We start from the raw sequence: 26,290 nt of genomic DNA on the forward strand, positions 1-26,290 counted from the left end.
AGATGCCTGTAACTTAAGCAATACATGGCTGCCACCAAGAGTGCTCCGCACTTAGCAGGCTCCACTACCAAGGCTCATAGATCAAATGACGAGCATATGCCAGCAGCAAAAGAGCAATACGTAGAGGCCATACTGGCATACAAGCGATTGGGGTACTGCAGCTCGAGAATTGCTCCCTAGCTCCTGAATGATTGGTTTCAGAATGAAGTTGCAGGTTTACACCTTCCCGACGTGAAAGTACGAGGCGAGACTCATATCGCTCATATTTAATTAATCAGAATTACTTGCGTGTTGCAGACCCAGCCTTGTACTGCTGTTCTACGACTATCATCCAGATGACAGCTTTTTTGAGAGGAAGTTTCGGGTGCCTTAAAACTCATTCGCTTACAATTAAGTTGGTTGAATACATAGCCCAAAATCCAGTAATGGTTTTGCTCGGTTGTTATAGTAATGTTCAAGGAAGAGCTAACATGGGCTGTAAATAGTTTGGGGACGAAACGATTTAGAGATCATGTGTACAAATTGACTGGGATCAAACAGGAATGCAACAAAATATTTTACTTGCAAGCTCATCAACATTATAAAGAACATTTCGGACTTCATATGAAAAGTTTTTCCAACTTGCTCTCTCTATACACTTTTGCAAGTACGGCATCAGGACGCTGCCATCTTGTTCACTTGGGGTGCGCTTTGGCGCGTCGTAATCCGATTTGACGCCTTAGCAAGGCATCGTAATCTGATTATGACGCTCCAAAGTGCACCCCAATTGAGTAATACGACGGCGCCCTGAGGCTGTACTTGCAAACATGTATACTTTGAGCTTAAAACTCGGATACCTTTCTCATAACAGCAACACAACTCACACATTTAATGAACAGCTCTTAAAAATATTTAACATTTTGAAGTAACCCGAGGCTGAGGAATAGGAAAGGTTCTCTTGGCGTCATCTTTCGTGTTCCTCAGTCTTGGATTGCTTCAAAATGTTCAGTACACACCAGCTCACTTGCACTCTTACATCCTGTCCTTAAAAACATTTTTAGCACATGCTTCAATCATAAAAGCTGCCTCTTACTCAATTACGACACAATACAAAAATAAGCTTTCGCTGCGATACACACGGTGTGGCAACAATGAGCAGATAGTCTTTGGCCACCTAAGATTGGCAGGATAAGCTTCACCTGCGACATGTGCTAGTTGACTTTAGTCTTCCTAAGCCCGTACATGCTCGGAGGATGCCAAGGTGTTACAGAAGGTCACCGAGAGGATAAGAACAGCCGGGGGGTTCTTCAGTTGTCCCAATTCCAACGCAAGCTTCTTATCTTTGATAATGCTTTGGCGTCTTGCATTGGAGGCACAGCTGCTACTGCAGATGTCTTATGGTGCTACAGACTACAGTTAAAAGAAACAATGACGACTAGGTTAAACAGTGCAGACGGAACTTCCACGGGGCAGTATTTTCCTGAGGGACGGAATGACCAGAGATCTGGAAGCCGGTGGAGGGGAGCTCCAGCAATGCCTGGGAAACAAAGCACGGGGATTCCCCTTAATCTCAAAGCTTGTAGAGGGGGCAGTCTATGGCATCTCCCATCTCGACGTAGACCGTCTTCTCCTGGGAATAGCTGTGCAGGGCAGCCAGGCCATTCTCTCGGCCAAAGCCGGACATCTTGTAGCCCCCAAAGGGCACTTCCGGAGGGAAGACGTTGTAGTTGTTGATCCACACCATGCCTGCCTGCAGCCTCGATGCCACCCGGTGGGCTCTCCTCAGGTCCCTGCAGAGAACAATGTTTGGGACAGATCCGCGTCATTACGAAGCGGCGGACGTAGGCCAGGCACTTTGCAGAATATCTTTCTGCTTCTGTCTCAAATGACTGCACCTGTTAGCTCCGGAATTTTTCCAACAATAGATGGTACAAGCATCCCATATTTACTTCCTGTCATTGTACATAAATTGTTTAGCAAAAAAATGTAATGGCAAGTCATGTTCTGCGTCGGATTATAATGTGAAGCAAAATATAGGCCTTGAGGGAGATGGGTCTCTGAAGAATGTGATGCGAGAGCATTATGGAACGGGTGCATGAGAGCACGAATAAGCAAAACGGAACAATAAGAATGGTTAGTGCTATAGCTAAGCTTTACGCAATATCCCCGCCCCTGGCTATGCTGGGATACAATACGTAAGCATGTAGAGTTCATGTGGTTTGACTAAAATCGGCTTTGAAAACATCCAAATTAGTGCTGCAGAGCAGCTTTACAAATCACGCAGTCAAATGCTTTTGTAACAAACATGGCGGAAACACCATAAAATGTTGTCTTTGTTGCACGAGCGACTTTGTTTTACGAGTTTACACGACAGATATAATGCATGAAACTAAAAACAATCTGTGCGTCGTGATCCATCTACACAAAGTACATGCCCTTTTAGTGAATGAATAGGTGCTGATGCTAGAACAGTGATCCCTCGTTAACTTGGAAGACAGATAAGCAGGCTAAATCATTGCGTGCCAACAGAATTCTGCCTCGTCATTCTCTTGGCTCCTCCAGGAAGCCCCACCGATTGATCTCTGGTTTCTCTGCGGGAAAACGCCGCTCAGCTCTTCATAAAGCAGACAATCTGCTTTAGAGTAAATACAGTAATCTCTCGTCATAAAAAAACCTTTTTTTGAAATCATCGCTTTTATCGAAGTACAATGTGGTGCCGACCGAAAGGCACGCATTTTTAACCGGATTATTCTAAGCGTATCGGCAGCCGACCACACTTATTACGAAGGCCGCGGTGCCGAAAGCACGCAAGCCTACACGGATGAGCACGGAGACCCTTGCGTTCCCTCCCCCTTCTTCGCCGAGGCCAATGGCAAACTGGAAAAACAGAGTAAACGGGTGACGGAGGGCAGAGCGTACAGAGCAGGCAGAGCGCCGCTTCCGATGCCGATGCGCCAACGCAGGGACGCGGGCAGGGAACGGCGGGAACAGAGTCAAATGTTGCGATACTACTCATGGCACCCGCGGCCAATGCCGCCCAACTCCTGTCGCAATTGGGTCAAGGGAGCGATGGATCCCGGAGAAAATCATCCCTTCGGGAGTCCCCGACGCGCTTGCTTCCGGCGTCGGGGGCGTCACGGGAGAAAGGCACGTGATAACACTCCACGGTCGAGGCCACAAGGGCTTCATTACCGCCACAGCAACAGTCGTCTGCGACAAAAAGTAGTTTTAGGCGTATTTTTCTTTCAACGGCAATTGAACTCGCGAGTTTCCATCTCTAACGAGAAGATATGAAGAATAAAAAATAAACAATCACAAATTTATGAGTTTCAATTACTTCTAAACCAAAAAAGTGATGCCACATCCGTACCCGCCATCGATTTTTTCGTCCTCGCCGTGGCCGTTGGGGATCGCAGCTGTCTCATCGGCCGTTTCTGCCCAAAACATTGCACTGTTCCCTGGCAATAGCACCCGTAACAGACTCATGGCTAAATTGAAGTATGGTCGTCTTTTGAACTGTTTCTGAAGTGCTCGCTATTTTAGCAGACGGAAATGTTGCTGCGGTGGACATACATCTGAGGTTGGTTAGTTTCGAAGCAGACGAATCTTGTCTAGCAGATGACAGACGGTTCCTCCGGGACTCAGATTTGGCGTAGTGACACAAATGCTCCCGTGACGTTAGGTCACATGCCTCGCTCCTACGCTCTTATTGGGTCGCGGGGCCTTAGCCTCCACAGTTTGCCAAGTTATCGTGAAACGCAGTATACACGCACACGTGTGTTGTATGGGAGATTAGGAGTGTTTAGCAAAAATCGCTTAGATTTGCGAAGTTGAGAAAAGTGGCCCGTCCCAAGTCCGAAATCGCCAAAGAATTCGACATTCCTGCATCGGCTGTTCAACACTGTCCACTATTTTCCAGAACAAGCAAGGCTTATTCAATGGTTTCGAGAAGTTCCGCATGCAGAAGAAAGCGCGCCCGACATCCAAAGATAAAAAATTGCCAATTGCTTCGCGCACGTCGAATTTTCTCTCTCGAGCATGCTTGCCGAGCCGGCGCCAGATTCCCAGAGTCGCAACAATCTCTACAGAAATGTGTGAAAATATGTTGACGAAGCCGCCCAGGATAACTTTGATTCGATCGCGCTTGTCGATGCGGATATTTCCGTCATTGCTCCTGCCACAGATGCTGCGGTCGTAGACCTTGCGTGCAACCAGGGTAAACACGAAGGGACGTTGGAAAGGCACCTCAAGAAATGCCGACGACTGCAAAGACGCGAAGCATCTTACGGCTGCTTCGAAACAAAGTGGGGTGCAGCGGCCGTGACAGTGTTCTTGCGATGCCTGGAGCAGTTTGAGGAGAACAGATGACAGGATGAAACTATTGGCAAACTCCACTTAATTGTTTTTTTTTACTCGGTAAAGCTGCCGCGAGATGTTCATAACCGAGGTTAGTTTGATTAAATATACAGTCGGAGTCCTCTGCAGTGTTCTCGTCCACCTTAAGACTGCTGGCACTGTTTTTTGTCTCTATAGCTTTTATTGAATTACCGCTTACAGTTGAACCTCAATTTAACGAAACCCGATTTTACGAGTTTCCCGATTTAACGAACAAATTCGGATTCCCCGCGGAGCCTATCCCGAAGAATGTCTTTCTCGACTTTACGAAGTTCCCGATTTAACGAAATAATTAGGGGGTCCCGGTGACTTCGCTAAATCGAGGTTAAACTGTATATTGAACTTCTTTGCCATCCCGTTGACTTTGTTATAACAAGGGATTACTATGTAGGGTGGCTCCAGTGGATCTTGAAGGGCAACTTCGATCGAAAACGAAAGGAAAATAAGTGACTGGTATCGCTTTAGTAGCACGAAATACAGTGGCGTACCACCTTGTTCTTGAGGGGGGGGGCAAACCAGACCACACCCCCCCACCCCCCAGGGCCGGGGGGCAGTGGCGTCCTTTGGGCACTGCCGGCCAGTGTTTGCCCTGTCCAGTGGCGGCTATTCCAGAGGGGGCAAGACACATGCCTTGCCCCCCCCCATTTCTGTGAACTGGGAGGGCAAGCACCCCCCTTGCCCCCCCCGGTTGGTATGCCCATGACGAAACATGTTTGCAGCTGAAATATTACGTCAAAGTGAAGCCGCATACTCGACTAAAACAGATTTTAAAGATGCGACCAGCTGCCCTTTAGCGTGCGGCAAATCGGTTAGCTTTTAGTCAAGGAACACTGGTGCAGCACCCTCCTGAAGTCACGTCGTGGTGGACCTGTGGTGGATTGGTTGTACCACATGCCACAGCACCATTCTGCCCTCACGTCGTGGCCATATGGCTGATGATCAGTGTTGCCATCCCTCTAGCAGATAGTTTCAGTTTTGCCATAGACGCCCGAAACCAAACTGAGTCGTGATATCCTAAAAACTACACGCAATATCGAGAAAAAAAAATATACCTCGTAATTCAGGGACACTGCTTAGCGGATAACAGTTGTAATCCCCAATCTTAAAATATTGACTGGAGTTACCCTTCAAGCAGTAAAACAAGTCAGAAAAACTGTCGCTTACACACGGACAGCTCAAACTTCCTCCGAACTTGCTTTGAGGTGGTGCATTTTACCTAATTAAAGTTTAAGGCATGCTATGCTCTTTCTCTGAATAATCAAACCAACAAACTCGCCAGGGTCAACGGTGGACAGGTTTGCAGATGACCAAGTTAGCGACGCTTGTCACGCGTGATGCGTGACAAGTGTGTCAGACTCTGACACACTTTGTCGTCTGCTCGCTGCGTCTATCGCGAGACGGCACCACGCGTTACAGGCATTACCAACTCGATCGTCTGCGTATCCGTCCGCCGTTGACCCTGATGAGTTTGAAAGTCTCCATTTTCAAACTAAGGGTGCTATGCTTTAAAACTTCATCAGCTAACAGGTACCACCTCAAAGCACATGTGGTGAAAGTTTCAGTTTTTCACAAGCAGGTGTCGATTTCCCCGGTTGGGTTTACAGCGTAAGATTCGCTGGAGCCACCCTAGGTGTATGGTCCCCTCTGCGTTCCACTAATTCCCACGTGAGTGACGAGGGGGCCCATACTTGGTCATGACCCCGGCTGCCAGACCAAAGGGGGAGTTGTTAGCCCGGCTGACGGCCTCTTCCTCAGTGTCGAAGGGCAGCACGGCAACCACGGCACCAAAGATCTCCTCCTGCACCAACTTCATGGTGTCCGTGCACTCCGTCACCACGCAGGGGCTCAGGTAGAAGCCCCCGTGGAGGTTTGGGTCGTCGAGGGTCACTCTCTCGCCGCCACACAGCACTTTGGCGCCCTGAGGACGAGAAAAACCACTAGATGTTGTGTCAAAAGCAACTAAGGTGTGATAGCACTAATACCCAGTTCCTACCCTGCTATGTACAGTCAAACCCAACTATATCGAACCCGTTTACATTGAATTATCCCTTATATCGAACAATTTTTGTGCACAGTAATGTTACAGTAATAACATATAGCAAAAACTATTGTTACATCGAACAAAAATAGCAGCCGCTACCGGTATATCGAACTGCCAAGAGCGCAGTTTTCCTCTGCAATCTGGCTTTCCTCCAACGCAAGCGGTCGCAGTGGGGCAAAACCAGTTTGCAGAGCACGCTGGCTTTTTGTTTTTTCCGGGCGGCCGCGTCGAGCCATACATGGGTAAATTACTTCCAAAATGTAATGTAATTTAATTACAATTACAATCACTTTGCTTCAAAAGAAGTTTAACTACAATTACTGCTACGTGAGAAGTAATGCAATTACTTTATAATTACATATTTCTGAGAGCGACCCGACTTGGGCCACATAACTTTAAACGAGTTGATAGAATGCAACATATTTATTTGTTCATTCCTTGCCCGAATGTTTGAGGAGGCTTAAGCATCACTGCATAAATGCCACATAATGTACAGGGTGTCACAGAAGAAAATTTACATGGTCTTTTTTACCGCAAAAATAAACTAGGCATCGCCAAACGCTTATTCTCCGCCCAAATTTAGCGCTAGGGGTCACAACCAGATGACAAATTTTCAGCCCGACCCAATAACTTAATCAAAAGCTATAAGTAATTTTCTGAAAATTTTAATGGGAAAATGGCGGCCGACGGAGGTTTTAAACACATGGGGCTCTATGGCACCAGAAACCGAAAACGGGCAAAAATGGACTCCATTTTCCCATTGAAATTTTCACGAAATCACTTATAACTTTCGAATAAAATATCGGTTCGGGCTGAAACTTTGGCATCTGGTTGTGACCTCTAGCTCTACCTTTGGGCGGAGAATGAGCGTTCGGCGATGCCTAGTTTATTTTTGCGATAAAAAAGACCGTGTAAATTTTCTTTTGTGACACCCTGTACTTTCCTTTTATGAATTTTGTTAAATGCATGATAGAACTTCACAGTTTGGGGCAGTGAAGTACTACATTCTTATATTTTTAATAAAAACTAGTTCATATGCTGGAAGACACCAGACCGCTAAAAAAAAAATGAGTTGACAAATTTTTGTTAGCCAGGAAAATAAAAATGTGACAATTAGTTATATATGAATATTTTACAAGTGTTAATATAAAACTAAAATCGACATGCACTAATACGACTGCATTCACATACAAACATCATGGTATTGTAAATTATTTACATTGAGTTGAAATTATGATGGCTCAGAAACATATAAGAACCGAATCGGGGCCCCCGAACCATTGGTGACAATATTCACCGGTGCGAGGTCAGTCTCCAAAATGCTTATGCCAGTAATATCCGAAGTAGGACCAACAGGAAATGAACTTGAAAATAATACAGATACAAATATGCGACAGTACCGGAAGAGGGACGTAAACAACTAGCAAAACAAGAGAGAATAATAACTTCATAGACAATTAGAATTCCCAACCTTGGCTGAAACCTGAACTAAATTTTTTTTCTTTCAATATGTTGGCATGTTTATGCTATTGTTTTCTGCTCACACTGCAGACGGCGCGAGATGGCGCCGTTGATGTAGACTCCAAAGGAGATTGTCTCTCAACTCGCAGTGTAAGCAACAAAACAGCAAACAATGCGACCCTATTTATGTTGTCGTGTGTGAGTGCGTGTTATGTGCGAGTGTTTCACCGAGAGCTAGGCCGCTTGTGCGGGCGCTGATGCTTTGAGAGAGGTTCCGTCAACGCCGCAAAGTTTTGCAAAAGTAATTGTAATTGTCGAGGCACATTTTCTCTCACAGTCTCGCTCAAGCCAGCTGTGACGCCGACGCTGCGACGTTCACTGCTGCTGTTTCAACGCTTATTCTTTTTTTTGTTTCTTACGCAAGTTCGCCGATTAACCCTTCGTTTTCAGTTGACGAGCATCGAGCCGTTTCCATCCGCGACAATGTTTCGCAGTCACAAAATTTTACTATCTGGAGCGATGTTCCATGTATTTGCTACCGAGGAGTTATATACACCAACGCAAGTTTACAGACAAACCGGAGTGCCCCTAGTAAAGCACCGCCGGTGCCGCGCATGCAAGATGGGGTGTGGGCAAAAGGTGCCACGTCCCACATAAACAAATCGTTGGAATGCGATGTTATCGGCGTCGGTGTGAATCCCCATGCTATTTTCCGCGTTGGAATTGTTGATTCTACGTCTTCCTAGCAATGTCCAACTACTTTAGTGGCCCGAGTGAAATTAGGGAGGCTTGTTACGCCGCAAACCTTTGTGTAAATAATGAGACATGCGGCGATTCATTCCATGCGAAAGCCATAGAATGGATGCTAGGGCCTGATTCACATAATGTGATTCTGCTCGCTATTGTCAGTCGCGAAGTCGCTCGATCTGCAAAAGCAGGGACGGTAGCTGCAATGCTCGACGTCAATACTGAAAATTGCAAGCAGAATCAGACAGTGAATCGGGCATATTAGGTCGATGATGGTCACTGGTAACAATTATCAACATCTCCTCGTATCTACCGTTTACACCGAGCCCACTTACCCCAAACAACTTTCAAACTTAGAAGTCTTTTGAGGTCTGCACTTACTTCTTGTTGCAATGTTTGGTCTAATGGCCGCTGTCGTTTGAATGAGTAGACAAGAATTTGAACGAGTTTGAAAGGGCAGATGACAGTTTGAACGATCAGATGGCCGTCTGAGCGTGAAGATCCACTGAGCGTGATCCGCGGGTGGTTCAAACGCACGACGATGTTTTTTTGCGTTCATGTTGGAACAAAACAAATAAATCTGACGGCCCCAAATATCCATGAAATCAACTCAAACTGTTTCCCGTGCAAGCAATCGAGGTCCGACGGTGTCTGGTTTCTTTTTTTTTTACCTATCCACATTCTCGGACGATTCAAGCAGGCAGGAAACATAGAAACTGATCTTCAAACCTTTCCCGCCTCTTTTGGTACAGCCCCAGTCACGGCGTTTTCACGAGAACGCAGGGCTTAGTCTGGTTTCTTCCAAAACAATGCAGGAATTCCCACCCCGCAAAAGGACTCCCGCCCACAGCCCCAAACCGGAAGTGCGCCCGACACGCCACCACAGTGGCGAGACATAATAGAGTTGAATTAGTGTATATTCGCGAGACTGATTTTTTTGCAATGGCGTTCTTCGAATCGTGGAATTCGCAAAAATCAGGCCTTTGTGAAAATTAAGTTGTTTACAGTACCGTGCAATCTAGGAAGCGCTGGCTCTCTCTCCCCACGCACCTCTTTCTTGGCTTCTTCCACGTACTGCAGTACCCTGGCAGCGTGCTCAGGGCTGATGGTCGCTCCCACCATCGTGTCCGGGTCGGCGGGGTTGCCCACCTTCAGCTTCCTGGTGGCTCTCACTAGGTGGTCCAGGAACTCCTCCATCAGGGGCTTCTCCACGTACACCCTCGTGCAGTTGCTGCACACCTGGACAGAGTTTCGTGGATAAGTCACTGTCAAGGAGCAGAGTGATCAGAAGACAATGATGATGATGATTGTCCAGCTTGGGCCAGAGCCATACATATCCTCCATTTAACCTAATGATGGACCGTAGTAAACTCTCTCTTCACATAACTCCGACTTGGGCTAGGTCACCTGCTCTCAAACAGGGTTATTAGAAACTCGGAGGTCCACCAACTATTGAACCTTCTCAGTTGTCCCTACCCCTGTTTAAGCTTTATCTTCTAAGGTCTGCCTGACTCATGCAGCTATGTTCCAAACGCTCCTTAGTAAGTGTACTATTGTTCACAAGGCCCGTAGCCTTCTGCACTGCTTTTGTTGTGCCAGTGCCAAGACACGCTTTATTGCGTTAGTGTCAAGATACTTAGAGGGGATCGGTGGCCGACTGGGCTAGCGCACACCAGCTCGGAGCACGTGGAGCGAACGCTCACGCTGCAGAACCCAGGGATCCTGGGTTGAATCCCCACCCTTGCCCGTTTCGACCTGGAGGAGCATCGTACCGGCGTGTATCACTACTGCGTGGTGCACGTTAAAGACCCCAGGATAGCGGTTGTACTGCATTGGCTAAACTTCTTATCTACAGCTGGGAGACAAGTCGCCCGTTAAGGCAGACTAAGTTCTAGGCTTTATAAACATACACACACCCCAATTATTTTGTCAAGGCACTTGACTATTAACTAACAAGGATAGATTTTCCTCGAGGTAGAGAAATTGCGCGACCCTATGGCTATACTCTGTTTCAGTTTGAGTGCAAACATAGCAGAACCAACAGCAGCAAACTCTAGGCTTTCAAAGTCCCTGCCAAGCACGCATGCTCGTAATACGCAAGCATGTTTCAAGGCCAAATGCTCGTGCTTCTAGATTCAGCTTTGCCCCCACATAAAGTAAAACAATAGGTAGTGAGCACATTTGAAGCTGGATCAACCCCGTTCCTTTTCCCCATCCACCACGCACCTCGCCCTGGGTGAGAAAGTTTCCGATGAGGGTGGCCTTGACGGCCTCTGCCACGGGGGTGTCCTTGAAGATGACCAGAGGGGACTTCCCACCCAGCTCGAGGGTGACGTGCTTCATGGAGTCAACGCAGAGCTTGGCGATGCGCTGCCCCGTGGCCACGCTGCCGGTGAAGCTCACCTTGGCCACGTCTGGGTGCTTGCAAAGCAGCTCGCCCGTTCTACCCTCGCCCTGCGCAACAAAAACATGAATACACCGAATAATTTAGGGTGACTGTACGCTTCTATCGGTGGACAGTGGTCACAGTGGTTACCTAAGTTCTGTGCCCACGGCGCGGTGCAAATGAATCGAACAGGCGCCTCAAATGCTAGTTCGTAAGGTCAGAAAAAAGTGCCGCGAAATGGTAGCAGTTTATGGCACAAATAGCGAAGAACACGTTTGTCCGAATAAGTTGCGTACAAAAATAGAAGCTTCCGAATGGTTTTGCACTAAATTTAAAGCCGACGGCGTTCTTAGATCTAGTGATACATACTAAAGACTGAATAAACATATAGGGAGTTGCATTAACCGCCTGCAAGGTGCCCACTTCATCCAGAGTCAATGAGCGAGACATTGAACGAAGCAACAAGCCACCACCACAACGGGGCCTAAACACTTCTTCAACTGCTGCGATCGGCATCCAACACCGCCCAAGCACCAAGAGTTGTCCCGATGTGGTAACAAATGAAGTCACGGGAGTCGGTGCGTGATGCCATCGGATATTGCGATCGCGGGTTGGTCGTAGAAATTCAAACAAAAAGCATGAGTGAACAAAAGTGTTGTTGCCGTCGCTACATCCCACCTCGTGGATGCTGACGTTTTGGTGGTCTGTGAAGCCGAAGAGAAACCTACAGTAGAACAAGCGTCTGCCGGCGTGCCACCACCAAGAGCGGGGCAGGCAACAGCACGACGGTTCTACAACGTCGTCAGGCGAAAATCGAGGGACCACAAATGCAGACGTGGCAAACACACCAGTCCAAGACGCATTACAGTATGGTGTGCCTGGAACTCTAATTCTGCCCGATGACGTCATGGGAGTGATGTGTCGCCGGCTGCAATCCTGGCGGTGTCGCAGCACCGGTGGTGGATGTGGTGGACATCTGATCTGCTGCAGGTTGCTCTCCAGCTTGGCAGTCCACTAAAGCTTTAGCAACCGGGTGCTGGGGTTCCACGCTGACAGTGACACTCAAGCTCCCTCGTGCCTTTTTTTTACAAATTCTGTGCCCAAACGCCCGGATCACGATATCAGACGGCGCGAAGCTACATCTTTTGCAACGTCATTTGTTGCACTTTGGGGTCACTTTCGATGCATGGGCACAGCAAGACGCTAATCAGACCGCTCAAATATGCGGTCCAGGCACTTTAATTACAGATGCCCCACCAAGACACCCTAGATGCCCGTTGCAGCCCAAGCAGACACAGACGGCGTGTCAGGGGAGACACCAACGCACACCTGGACGACGTTCACGACACCGTCCGGCACCCCAGCGTCCCTGCAGGCCTCGGCGAGCAAGATGGCCGAGAAGGGAGTGAGCGGCGAGGGCTTGAACACCAGGGTGTTGCCGCACACCAGGGCCGGGCCCATCTTCCAGGACATGACCTGGAACGGGTAGTTCCAGGCCCCGATGGCTGCCACGACCCCAAGGGGTTCGCGGCGCACAGTGGCGAAGCTGCCTCCCGGGAGGTCAAAGTGCTGGCCTGGGCACGCGAGACAATCATTTCAGTTACGTTGTTCCGGCATGGGTCCTTGTTTTATGGGTTTCTACAGTCACCCAAAGGATGAGAACGGCAGGGAGTTTTTTCCTAGCTTCGATAACATCTCAATAGCACCAACATTTACGCGCAGCCAAAGCACAGTGGAAGGTAAGGAGCACTTGCTGGAGTAGCAAAACTAAACCAGAGCACTTGCCGGAGTACTAAAACAAAACTCCTTTTTCCTAACTGTGGACGTTATACTCTCTTCGCTGCTAAGCTGATAGGGTGCTGGAAGCTCAATGCTCATCGGACGTTTCAACCGTACGTAGGTCTTGCACCAGAAGATCATCTCTGCCAAATACTCGCAAGCAGAGAGTGGGGTAAGGCAATGAGAGGAAGGCAACTGAGTGGCCCACGAGCATGCAGCTTCAAACACCCAGTCGGCTTAGGAGTGAATGGAGCATGTAAAGAACACCTGAACGCTTTATAGTGCTGAATACAATGTGTGAGGTAAAGTATAAACTGGACAATTTAACATACACTATGCAGCAGGGGTTACAAAGGTGCCTGCTAGGGTGCCTCCATGTGCGCTTCGCATAGGGTGATGCCAACTGCCTGTTTCCCTTTCCCACACCCTCGTCCACCGCCATTTTGTTCCTCATTGTTTCCCCGTGCGCCGGAAAGTGGCCTTCGTGTCCATCGGTCTTCCCATCCGAGGGGGGAAATGCTAATCCTCCCTCCGTGGGTTCCACAACGCTGCTCCGAACTTGTGAGATAAGGTGCTTGTTTCCGGGAGGGTTATAAGCCCACGGATTATCGCCGAGGACCAAAATGGCTGCTGGTTTGTCGGCGAGTGGTGTTACAAAGGGTGGCATCACCCTAGCAAAGAGCACATAAAGGCTCCCTAGTGCCTGCCAGTACAGCGCTCACTTATATAAAGCAAACTCTCGGAGTGGACGGCACTGGTCAAGCTTCAGGGGCGCTGGGTGCCCTTACAGATAAGATTCGGAATCCGGGTTTATCGACCCTCCTTTGCTTGGCCCATGCTTTATTCATTCTAGCAATACCAGTTTTGCACGAGTGTTATCCTCTATCCTAGTCAGAATAAAACAGTTTGTCATTTATTTTGTCCACACCTTTGATGGAGGCGGCGATTCCGCCGTAGTATTCGAGGACATCGGCGCAGCCGCTGATGTCTGCCACAGCCTCCCAGATTGGCTTGCCGGTGTCTATCATCTCCATGTCCGATATCTGCTTCTGCCTCTCCTGTAACCAGGTCCCCTCATTCACATTAAATTTAAATGGGACACGCGAAAAACTTGGCATTTTAACAGATTTCTGGCAGTTCCCACAGCATTTCATACAAACAATAAATGTACAAGTAAATGTAGCATTCTTAATTGTGAAAACCATCTTAGTTAGATCTCATAGTTAAACCTATCTCAACTGGCAGGTTTTGTTTTACTACACTGAGTTGATTTTTGTTATACATTTATCTCGTAAAAAGCTAATTGAAAGTTTTAAAGAATGGTTATTAAGGAAAATGTGGACCTACAAAGGAAGACAGTCAAATTTGACTCGCGTCTGTGTTAGCGCAGTTAGGAAGGTACAGACTCGAGCACAAGACAGACTGCCTGTAGCCGCCTAGACTTTCATACAAGATAATTCTATGCCAGCATGCACTGCAAGCACCGTTCCAGAAGAGCTTAGAAACAACAAATATAGCAACCTCTAGTGAGGATCGGCCATCTGAGTAAAGCAGCGAATGGCTCTTAACTTAACCTGGCTGCACTCGAAGCAACGTCATAACGGTGAAATAAACTCTTTGAGCAAAGCCTTAGCACGAAACTCCACATTCGAGAAGAAAGTGTGCCAGATACATACCCGAACCTTCTGCGCAACTGCCAGGAGATGCTTCCCTCGTTCACCGTGAGAAAGCTGGGACCACCTTTGGAAGGCGTACTTTGCTGCTGACACTGCATTGTGCACATCCTTTGGCCCGGCAGACGATATCATGCACAGTGACTTGCCTTTGAAAAAAGAATGAATGTCTCAGTGCACAAAAACAAGAGGGACATCGGTATTGTATCGTAAAAAGGACATCTGCATTGTCCCATATGTTCCACTTTCAGTTTTATACTGTAGTCACAAACATGCTTAACCTTCCAAGTCGGTCAGTGCTCATTGTTGCAGCTTTCTGGTTGAGATACACCGCACAACCTTTGTGCTGGCACTACTCGAGGGCAAACCCAGAATGTTTGCCAGCAGCGTTATTCACCCTATTGCATTTTTGGTCTTGTCCGATGGGGCAACAAGTAAGAAACACTGCCTGTAGACTTGCCAATTACACTTAGTTAGCAGGCTGTCATAGGCTCGAAAATCACCAAACCGGCAACAGGCAAAGATGTTTGTGGACACGTGAGCACTACTGAAGGCTGCTCGGCTGCCAGAAGGCAGAGTTTGTTACGATCGCAGGCGGTGTTTCATTGTCTGGTGTGACCAGGCTGTTGCAACCAACAAAAAGAAAAATGAAAAAGGCCCGTTTTTTTGGATTATCATTCATCCAGATTCATGCTGACAGGGGGTGTTCGTTCCTTCATTAATATAGAAATTGCAAAACTTTTTTTTTTTTAATTTACTGCGTGAGCATATCAAGTTCATGATGCCAACCTTTGAGTGGTGGACCAAATACTTTACTGGGGGGAATACATTCCACTCCTCTCAAATACCATAGCCTCGGTGCGGTTGGTGAGAGCAATCTATTGTCGGGGAGGTCTTGGCGATCAGGCAGTAAATGATGATGACGATGATGGTTGTTCTATATACCAAATTCATTGTTGTGGAAATGCTCGAGACACGGGCCGCGCGCCACTTCTAGGAAGAACATGGCGTCTAAAATCTAGCTCAGTGCTGCGCCAAATACTTTGCTGTGCTGCGCCGCCACAATTTTCCCAGGGGTTGCACGTGTCTCGTGCATCGATGCACTTTGCGCTACTTTTGAAACATGAAGAGGCTTTAAGTGGAATCGTAGACGACACCACCGCGGCCGCTGTGGACATCCACGTGCACATGCGCGTGGACTGACGCGGACCTCCCCTCCGTCAGGGCTGGGTTCGGCGCTGTAGGCGTTCTGTCTAATGCAAATGAGCGTAGTGGAATGTATTCCCCCTAGTAAAGTATTTGGGTGGACGGATTTGGTACCCTCTCTTTTTGTTTTGGTGCACCAGAGACAGAACAAGGCTTCTTTGAACAGTGATATCTTGGTCATAGGGACATCTCTATTCCTCCAAAAATCGTCCATGGGAGTTGTCCATATTAACAAGACGAAAATTCCAACGACACCTAAGCACTTTTTATGAGCTGTGAATGCGAAAGAATTAATGCCCAATTGAACGCCGCTCTATTCGGAGACTTGGCAAGGATAATGGATTTTGCTGCCTGCCTTTTCGCTCATTTTGCTGCGTTCTTCCGCTCCCTTAGTTCGTCTATGGTGTACAAGTGTGAACGGCCACACTACGCTACTGCCGAGGCTGTGGCTGCCACCAATATAGATGTTTCAGGTGCCAAGATGCTCCTCGGCGCCGAGAGGAGCAGAAGCGGCCACAGCGCCGGCTGGGAGTGCAGCAGTGCGCCACGCAGACCGCCCTGACTCGCTGGTGACTGCTGCGCCGCTGGATGAAGCGGCGGCAGGAGTCCGAAGCTCGGTGGGCTTCTGTGACGATGTAGTTGCGTGGCTGTAATTTTCTTTGCATTATATTTCTGAGGCACGTCCGGTTTGACTTTGAGCGGCACCGCCGACTTCTGCGACGAAGCATCTGATATGACGCGTCGCAGCCAATGGGAACTTACGGCTTGGTTTGCTGCTATATGGGACAGCTAATGCTTTCGCATTAAAACGCATGCATTTACCCAATTCGTCCCCGAAAAGCTTCTCTACATAGCGGGGGATCTATATTAACGGGATCCGTATGAACCAGACATGACTGCATCAGTGTGGGGCGCCAAAGATATTCCACGATCGGCCAAAGGCTACTTTTTGTATGTGTGTGTGCGTGCGAAAAGGGGGGGGGGGGGGAGGGTGCATCTTAGTGATCTCAATGATACCAACAGGATGCAGGAAACATGTTAGACGAACATTCGTCGGGAAAAACGAACTCTTGAAAAGTTATCAAGGAAAAAAATTATTTAAACAAAGTCATACTTTTACGTGTTTTTCACACTTTCTGAAGCGACGAACACGGGCAATGGATTTGTAAACATTAGTACAGCCTTGCAAGCACGTGAAGGTAACCTTGGCAGGCTTCTTCAGCGCACAGTAGCCGAATGAGGAAGCTAATTCATTTTTTTTTCTTTTTTGTCGACTTTACCGTTTTTGGAAGTGATTCGCCTACCTGTCGCTGGCTCGTAGACATGGAAATCTCCCGCGCTCTCCGATGTCGCCGCTTTCTTCCCACATATAAAGTTGTGCGGCTCGACGTAGATCGATCGTTTCCCGCAACGTACCGTGTTCGCCAACATGATGCTCGCCGATAACGAGAAATTCGGCTACTATCTTGCCGTCGATGTCTTGCGCTTCGCAGTGTCCAACAAAGGCGAGTCAAGCGCTGGCTGCAGAGAACTAGGCAGGATTCACGACTATCGAGCAGTTATACGCTCCTACTAAATCCAATGTCGGCGATCACTGAAAGTCTTAAAATTACTCCAATTTAAATGAACTGCGCTGAGCGGGAGATCGTCTGCGCCGGTCTGCGCAGTCTGGGCTCGTCAATCACGGCGGTCACGTGACTGAAAAAAAAAATGATGTCTGGCGATAATGTTTTAAGTTAAAACTAAATAAATAACGCCTAAATATTGTTATATATGTAGTTTCTTTAATTATTTTGTGACTGTAGCAAAATAACAATTGCATTTAGTATGCGAAACTAACTACAATATTTTGGGTTTGATAATTAAGTAAATTGTATAAATCACATAGGAATAAATTAAATAATAAATAATACATTAAAATACTTAAAAATTGTTTTATTAGTATGCAGCAATATTTTATGCTCCCCTTTTGTTACGACACTATCTAAAACTCGACCTATGTAAGTGGCACTTGATTCGTCCATTAATGCGAGTCTTCAATCACGTATACTCGCGAAGGTTCTTACGGTTCTTACTGTGGTTTTCGCATTGCTTCTTTTTCTTTATATTGCTCGTGTTTCTCCCGTGCGTTTTGTCCCTGACGAACCCTCCTCATGAATCCCCTGAACAGCCATTCGGTAAATACCTCGCCGCTTCGTTCCTTGACCTCTTTTTCTCTCTCGAGCTATCCGGCTATCCTCACGAAGTCTGGTGTATTGACAATAATAATCCCTGGGCAAGGGGAACAAAAGGACAAACACAAATCTAAATAAAAATATTATGTTTGTCCTTTGTTCCCCTTCTCCAGGGATTATTATCGTCATTCTTGTCCAGCTCGCTTGCACCTTTGCATTAACTGCGTTATTGACAGTTGCTAATTATATCCGGTTACCAACTCGCTCAGGTTTGCGCTGTATGACCTTTACGGCACGCGTTTTCTTTTATATTTTCTTCTTATTTTATAGGTTAAAATAATGTCTGGAATTGATGCCGGATCCTACTCTGATAATAGTTATATTTATTTGGTTATGTAAAGCCGCGATGCCACCGAACGGCAGCTAGCGTGCACGAGAAACCTGTGTCAGCGCTCCTGATGATTAATGGAAATAAAAGTAACAGAACGAAACGACGCTTGAGATGGATGCGTTCTGAATGCCTGATTGCCGCAGGTTCTCATGAATGTCTCGCAGCATTCGGTGATTCAGGCCGTGGACAAGGAGAAGATCTTCCAGTGGATCATCGAACTGTCTAACCCGGAGACCCGCGAAAACGCTCTGTTGGAACTGAGGTTTGTTATCCGCTCTGCTGTCTTCGTAACGGGTGTCGCGGAGGGCTTCGTATTGTTACCGTATGGTGCAGTAGTAGTTGTAGGCGAAGAGCCTTCGAGTTTTGTTGAGCAGTGTACTACCGCCGAGCCAGATTGTCCGTTAATTTACCGTTCCGAATTAACTTTGCAGTAAGAAGCGCGAGGTGGTTCCGGACCTTGCACCGATGCTGTGGAATTCCTTTGGTACCATCGCAGCTCTGCTACAGGAGATTATAAACATATACCCTGCCATTAATCCCCCGACATTGACTGTAAGCTTTTGTTCTCTATTGGTTTACTCTTAGCAACTCCCGAGCCTTCAGTGAGCAGAAAAATGACTGTTTTCCTCTCTTTTCAGGCACACCAGTCAAATAGAGTGTGTAATGCCCTGGCCTTGTTACAGTGTGTAGCATCGCACCCCGATACTCGCTCTTACTTCTTAGCAGGTACGACATATTCTCGTTTGCCGACGTGCTCGTCACATTGTTCGTAACTTCCGAAGCCGTCTTATTAGTGTTGGGAACAGTTGCGATATATGCCTTTAGCGGGCATTTGGGTCGAGGATTGTGTCCAATAACTGCTGGGACACAAATGGCCAAGTTCTAAGTGTTTGGTGCAAAGCACACCCTTTGTGTGCCACCATCCTGGGCGCACAGTGTGGCTGCGATGGGCGTCACTGGTATCGACCAGCAGCAGAACATGGCGGTGCTTGTGCGTGTCACTTGCCTGATTCGTCGTCTTCCCCATTTCAGCCAACATTCCCCTCTTCCTGTACCCATTTCTACACACTGTTAGCAAGACCAGGCCATTTGAGTACTTACGGCTGACCAGCCTAGGCGTGATTGGCGCTTTAGTCAAGGTGAGTCTCTTGCGAACTCTGTCTCTTTACTGGCTTTCAGATGCACAAGTTTGCCGTTATCCAAGTTTTGGCGCTAAAGACGGCACCAATGATAACGAGGCCCAGCTGTGTCTCGCTAGTGTGAGCGGTGCCATACAAATGTAATGGAGTTGTCTTCGTAAAAATTAACATAATGGTAAGCTTGTAGCGGCTCACCTACGCCTTAGCTTCGTTTTCGGTCATAGTCAATATTTGTTTTTAAAAACCGCCCCCCTCCACGACTTAGAAAATATCCCGGATTTGGTTTCTCCCAACTTGGTAGGTAAGTCAGCTCGAAATGTATTGTTGGTAGGCAGATAAAACAAATGTCCATATTCAGGAATTTCCAGGGAGAGCGGTTAGTGGGGAAGGGGAAGGGGAGGAAATAAGAGGTAATGCAGAGACAAGCCGGTAATACATGATCATACTGAAAACACTCCAGTCCAGGTTTCTCAGTAAGTAGAAGGTGCAATCATTTCTTTTTTCCTACTGCGTATGGCTATGCCTCTGCAAGTGACGCATAGTAGGATAAACAAGCAATGCGGATATTTGACGAATGTTTCTTCTAAATGTGTTTGCATTGTTCGAAATGACGCTATATGTAAGGTCTACTTTGAGCACCTTTATGATTCTTCCTATGGATAGGGTGACCGTATTCCTCAAGGTAGAAAACGGGACATCCCAACGGGGTGGGGAAGGGGGGGGGGGGGGGAATTGTATTAGAGATTGAGATTGGGAGAAAAGATTTAATGAAATAACTGCTGTTATTTTAAAACGTCCTATATTGCACTAAATTTTACTCTCTGGGTAAATATCCCCCGCCTGTGTTCACGCCGCTTCTCGGCGACTGTATGCGGCTGTTCATTACAGAACTATTAACCCACTTGGCCCCACCGTACAACCAGCAACTCAAGCTAACCCAAGCCGCCGGAAAAGGAGTCCCATACTATTGAGTTCAGCAAAGTTTCATCAACAGCATGTTTTTTTTTTTTGTGTTTTCAGTGTTAATTGTAAAAAGAAATCTAAATATTGCCAAATGCTCAAAAAAATGTTTGAAAAAAAAAAAGATACGCTACATTTTTTAGATTTTTTTTTTTACTGCCAATCGAAGCTTTTTGTAACCATTCATATTATATGAGACCCACCAAGCTTCGCGTCGTGCGTATAGCCATTTCCGGTCGAGGCACACAGGCTAGCTTAACTCATATTTTAAAGTATTTACAGTTATTTTTGTAAAATATACTTGTAACGAGTAGGCATAGTTTCGGTTTGCTTCAACTCGCTTGGTGCCAATTTCGAAACTCTGCACTCTGCCAAAACGTTACATGATTCTTTATTGGGACAAAAAGACTGGACGGCAGAAATGGACCTCAAAAACGAGACTGTCTTGGCCAAAACGGGACTCTGGTCACCCTACCTATGGAGCATCATATTCAGCAGCCCATTGGAAATGTGGACGCATGTGTCCTCAGAAAGAAAATGCTCCCAACTTGCATCTTGAAAACCCGAGATTTGAGGACAAAAATTGTGGGCAACACGCACAATGGTGTGCCTGCCCATGCGTGTTGTACCCTTTTTTTTCCCCAAAGTCTCGGGGTTTTTAAGCTGAAAGTTGACCAGCTCGCCTGCACTATTTGCCATTATTTCTCCCAACTTACTTCCTTTCCTCTCCTTCCATCTGCTTGTTGCAGACCGACGAACAGGAGGTGATCAACTTCCTGCTGTCGACGGAAATCATTCCTCTCTGCTTGAGGATCATGGAGTCCGGCAGTGAGCTGTCCAAGACGGTAACTCCGATTCTCGCCAGGCTGACCTCAAAGTCCCGGTTTTGAAGCTTTCGCACCTGCTTGAGCCAGAAACTCTGCTTGCCTTCAAACTACTGCATGACCCCTAGCCGTGCCTTGCCAGGAATTGGCTTGCCACGTTCACTGGTTGCCGACTTGCATGCAGTAACGGCCTACCGCAGCTAACGATGCCTGTTGCCTGTAGTAGTGTCTTGGTTCTGGTGCATGTCTCTTCTCTCCGATTGCCTGTCACGTGGATATGCAGCTTCTGTTAGTTGGTCTCTTTCTTGCAATAAAGGCGATACTTTTGGTCTCTAAGGACTGTGTCCATGAGGATTTCTTTTGTGGTTGTAATGTGAATGCTTCTTTGCATCTTTGTAATGTATTTGATGCAAACTACTGATTTCTCGCACATACCTCTTTTTTATTAATATTTGCTTTCCATTAAGTGTTGCGAGAGAATTGCACCTGCATATTGTGATTAAGTCGTGGATTAGTACTTGCCAGCTTTTTTATTTCATCAGGTATGGAACGAAAAAAACTCTAGCCTATAGTGATTTTGCGAAATATGTTTGTTGCATACAGTTCACACTTGGCATGTCGCAACCTTTGAGTCCTCTGCAAGCTTCAGCACTCAAATCTTCTTTATTCTGAGGGTTTCAAAATGACAAATCTGCAAATCTTTTTGGACCGCTCTACAAAGACAAGTGGCCATTATTTCTCTATTAGATTGGGTTTGCCAGCTATTTAGAAATGGCTTCAGTGTTTGTTTTTACATGGTACTGAACCTTTATAGGCACAGGCAGAATGTCTGCCCAGTACTGGATGCCACCTCCAATACAAGTACTGTCATTGTTTTTCAGGTGGCCACTTTCATTCTGCAGAAGATTCTTGTGGATGAGACCGGACTCTCCTACATCTGTCAGACTTACGAACGCTTTTCTCATGTGGCAATGATCCTGGTGAGTTGTTTGCCATTCGATTAGGTGCTGCTGCTGCTTCTTTTTAAACGGCACAATGTCATAGTTACTCAATGATGCACGTCTCTTCGTGCAGGGAAAAATGGTTCTGTCGTTGGCTAAGGAACAGACTGCGCGCCTTCTGAAGCACGTGGTCAGGTGCTACCTGAGACTCTCTGACAATCCTAGGTGAGGCGTTCGAGCTCGTTACAATTCACCCTCGAAGCTGAGGGGCAGTGAACTTCATGTATGGTGAACTCGGATATGAGAAGTTGGCACTGTTGCCCTTCTTTGAATTAACATTTTATTTCAAACCTTTTGTTCTTGTACACAGACAGGTGACCAGTGGCTGCTTGCACTGCACAAAATTTTAGAATGTTCTTTTTTGGGGGCCTGAAGGTTTGCGAGTTAGGACATTCTGCAGGACCAAGTACTAGCTGTCTTATGACACGAGTGAGACTTCTAAGACCGAACGTGTGACTAGCCTGTCGAATAAAAATATTTTGCAATTCTGACGATGAATTCTTTCTTTTTTTTTTTTTTCTTGCTTTGGCAAAGAAGAGTTTGAAATAAGCATTTCACATTGAAAAGCGTAAGACGGGAACCAGGTCTTGTGCAAAGACGTTGGTTTTTTCAATTAATGTTTTTATGATACTCGTTTTCTCTCCTCCTCAACTGATACTACGAGACAATGCCTCCACTTTAACTCCTCTGACATCATCAGTAGTGAATCCACGTAGATAAGGCCTGCACTTTCCCTCTTGTGACATCATCTCTAGTGAATCCACACAGTGCTTGGGGCAGGTTGGGGCGTAAACTGCGGGCAGTGTCTTCTATACTCGTTTTCACTTCAAGAAAAAAAGAAGTTTTGCGCATTGTTCATACGCTGTGCAGAGAATTCTTACAATAGGTGGTTGACGGAGGAGGAAGCGATGTGCTTTTGCATTTGAAACACGTCCGTCTTGAGAAGATAACATGTATCTAAAATGTACTTACATGCATCTTAATTCTCTATTTAAAAATAGAAATCAGTAAAGAGCCAGACTTCTTTTACTACGGTTCTAGGGGTCAAAATGGGTGCAGGTGGTATCTTTCAACTCCCCCTTTTTTTTTTTCCTCAACCAGACATATCTTGAGAAAAAAAACAAGGAAATTAATCGTTTTGTTTAAAAATCCGCTAGTCCTGCTTGTGAGGGGTTAAATCTAGAAATAGTAAAACCACGAGCCATATACTGGAAGTTAAAGGGAGTATCTCAAGTTGCCTCACTCTCCGTGTTTCTTCTTTTTTTTTAAACAAGTTTTTTTTTATGACGATACATATTCAGTATTTCAGGGGTCATGAGCATTACGCTTCACTTTACGTTAGGTAATGAAGGTGGGACAGTGACAAATTACTACCTCTCAATATTGCGAGTCCCGAGTCGTTTGTGACTGGAGAGGGGATTGATGGAAGACACAAGTTGGTTATCTGGTTTTCCAACGCTATAAGTATCGTTTCTTCCTCCAACTACCAAATCTTGCGAGAAGTACACCGCGCGTCGCACAAAAATGCCCAAAACTTCTTCTTTTCTCTACAAGACAACCGGTATGAGTTTGCAAGAAGACCTTGTCAGAGGAAAGGAATTTGATTTTTTTTTTTGGGCTCTCTCTCCCACAAACGTCAGGGGGGGGGGGGGAAGGAGGGCATAACGATCTCGTGGCGTGCCCTTTAAAAGCTGAACCAGTTTCCAACGCGTCTGCCTGGCCGTTTCAGGGCTCGCGAAGCCCTGCGCCAGTGCCTGCCGGACCAGCTGAAAGACAACACCTTCGCCAGCTGCCTGCAGGACGACAAGTCGACCACGCATTGGCTCGCCCAGCTCCTCAAGAACCTGGAGACGGCCCCCGTGACCGACCCCCGCCTTACCTACCAGGCCTCCCTCGCCCCCCAGTAGCCCCGGGCCGGACGCTCGGACCGCTCAAGTGTGTTCACTCCGCCGCACTTCTCGGTGCTCTCCTTCGGACGCACAAACTCTCGTCCGGGAAAACGCGGCCATCCACAAATGTAACCAGAAAACTGCCGTTGCTACTTGTTTTTTTTAATTTATTGTTGTACTACTATATTTTGTTCTTTCCTAAGCTGACAGTGCGGTGGAGGCTGGGTGCTTGTTGGACCAGTTGTACATTTATATTCCGTAACATAACCACACCCCTGCCTGCACCCGCGCCCAAAGGGAGGGGTCGGGCGACGAAAAGGGAGGCTGTTGATTGGTTCCGCATGCATGCAACTTCCACCACACTGTCGCCTTGGGTGCGAACGGAGCATAGTTCCGGTTGTCCTTGAAATCCGTCGAGATTACGACCGTTCGGCTTCGGATCACCGCTGGCAACTCGCAACAGTTGGTGCTGGTTCGTTTCGTCTCTTTCTTATGGAGTGTGACCTTGTAATTTATTTTAGCGGTTTTCTTCGAAGTGGCAACACTTTTTTTTTTTTTGCGGAATTTGGTTGTACAGTTGGTTCCGTTTACTTTTGTGTGTCCCGTTCTGGCGGGAGTAACTTATACCATGTGATCTCTGTTGGATTAGAGGTGGCTAGTCTGTAAATTCCTGGAATGAAGCGAGAGCAGTTTGCATACAGCTGAGCGGTTTGCATACAGCTTCTATACTCGGTTTCACCCTATGTTGGATCGCAGCAGATGCTATGAGCCATCTCTGCCGATCCAGCGCCGTGAATGTGTCGCGTGACTGTGTGCCCCGTGCATCGAGGTGACACTCGTGCGGCACTGGATCGGTTTTGATGGCTCGTAGCATTTGATGCGGTCTAATGTCGGGCTAAACGGAGTGTAACTTCTGTGGGATACTAGGAATGTGTGCTTTAATGCCAACCTGAGAAAAAGTTGGTGTGTTCCAGTTAGGATCGGGTACTTCGGGATGCCACTGAGATTACACTAATGTTAATAGCCACATTGAAAATGCACAGTCAGCTTCACTGTTAACTTTGTCAGTGGAGCCAGTGATCAAAAGGTGGATAGGCATGTTGGCAGCTTGGTGTTGGTTTCTTTCTAAGCCTTGCCTCTCCTCAGGAAGCTGAAGTGGTGAGATGTTACCAGTGAGGACTTGTTTCCATCCAGTCACCTGCCCACCTCACTTAGTTTTCATAGTCCCTAAGTGTACTTTGTGTTTCATTTGTTCGCTGTACATTTGCTCTGTGGTAGGTAGAACCTGTGCTCATTGTTTATCCACATGACAGACAAGCAGTTGTGCAGAGTTGAACGCTTCTGTAAACCAGACCCAATAGGCATTCAGAGCTTTGCTTATTTCAATCAAATTGATGATTCAATATACTTTTTTTTTTTTTTTGCATTTGTAGCCATTTTGTATACATCTAGAATTGCAATGACACATTCAATGTTTACGGATAAACCAGCAGTGCTCAACTGATTTGTGTTGGCACCTAGGTGACACAGTAGCCGATGATCCCTATTCTGGGTGAATTGAATGTTTGCTGTATAATCATGCTTTGGAGCTTATTTTATTGCTAAATTATTTCGGAGCAAAGCAAGTGTGATCTTGTTCACAACATTTCACCTCTGAAGATACACACTCCCAGTGCTAATGCCAAAAGAGAAAAAAGATATACACGAGAGGTTATCACAAATCTTGATTTGTGCTGACTTTGAGCACTACTTGCAGAGTGTTTTTTTGCACCAAGTCTCCTGGCTTCCAAAGGAAAATGTATAGTCCACGCTTGTATCAGCCACCAAATGATGTAACATACTGTTCCAGATGGTTACATCTGATTACAACATCATGTGCCACTTTGTCATTTGTGATTTCCAGAGTACAAAGATGATTTTTTAAGCAATAAACGGCGTCGTTTCGAAATGCATTCACACCGCTTTCCGGTCACTTCATTGTAATAGACCTGTCGCAAGACCAAAAGGAGTGCCCAGAAATTTAGGGCAATCTTTTGAGGAGGGGGGGGGGGGGGGGGGGGTGGACTATTTAGTTGCACCAAAAACCTTTTTTAACAGGGCGGTCGCTCCCGATGGAGCGTCACGGGCGCGATTTCAAATGTTCTTATGCTAGGTTGCGCGAGGCACTTGGCATTCCTGTGATCTCCCTTCCCCGATGGCCGTGATAACGGCCACATGCAGGTCGAGACGCTCGCTTTCTGCCGTG

At 46.8% G+C, this 26,290-nt stretch overlaps 2 protein-coding genes across 3 annotated transcripts; one reads left to right on the forward strand and one right to left on the reverse strand.

Annotated features, from left to right (window-relative positions):
- Positions 1-251: 251 nt before the first annotated feature.
- Positions 252-17,377, reverse strand: LOC8034907 (4-trimethylaminobutyraldehyde dehydrogenase A). Its single transcript, XM_002410728.5, has 8 exons — positions 16,972-17,377; positions 14,465-14,610; positions 13,717-13,846; positions 12,339-12,583; positions 10,850-11,077; positions 9,674-9,862; positions 6,063-6,292; positions 252-1,769 (listed from the first exon to the last, which is right to left on the reverse strand). Exons 1-8 carry the CDS (start codon positions 17,096-17,098, stop codon positions 1,550-1,552), a joined length of 1,515 nt encoding a protein of 504 aa, XP_002410773.4. The 5' UTR covers positions 17,099-17,377; the 3' UTR covers positions 252-1,549.
- A 276-nt stretch (positions 17,378-17,653) lies between these two features.
- Positions 17,654-25,997, forward strand: LOC8034906 (CCR4-NOT transcription complex subunit 9). Of its 2 annotated transcripts, none has more exons than XM_029995319.4 (9): positions 17,654-17,844; positions 18,397-18,494; positions 18,664-18,784; positions 18,871-18,958; positions 19,265-19,371; positions 21,081-21,176; positions 22,037-22,135; positions 22,230-22,321; positions 23,886-25,997. In XM_029995319.4, exons 1-9 carry the CDS (start codon positions 17,821-17,823, stop codon positions 24,061-24,063), a joined length of 903 nt encoding a protein of 300 aa, XP_029851179.1. In that variant the 5' UTR covers positions 17,654-17,820; the 3' UTR covers positions 24,064-25,997. The 2 variants fall into 2 exon arrangements, with proteins under 2 accessions (XP_029851179.1, XP_029851178.1); XM_029995318.4 differs by having other exon boundaries at positions 17,666-17,844; positions 18,376-18,494.
- Positions 25,998-26,290: the final 293 nt, after the last annotated feature.

The sequence above is a fragment of the Ixodes scapularis genome, unplaced genomic scaffold, assembly GCF_016920785.2.
Source record: "Ixodes scapularis isolate PalLabHiFi unplaced genomic scaffold, ASM1692078v2 PGA_scaffold5__190_contigs__length_132052651, whole genome shotgun sequence".
In the NCBI taxonomy this organism is placed as follows: Eukaryota; Metazoa; Arthropoda; class Arachnida; order Ixodida; family Ixodidae; genus Ixodes; species Ixodes scapularis.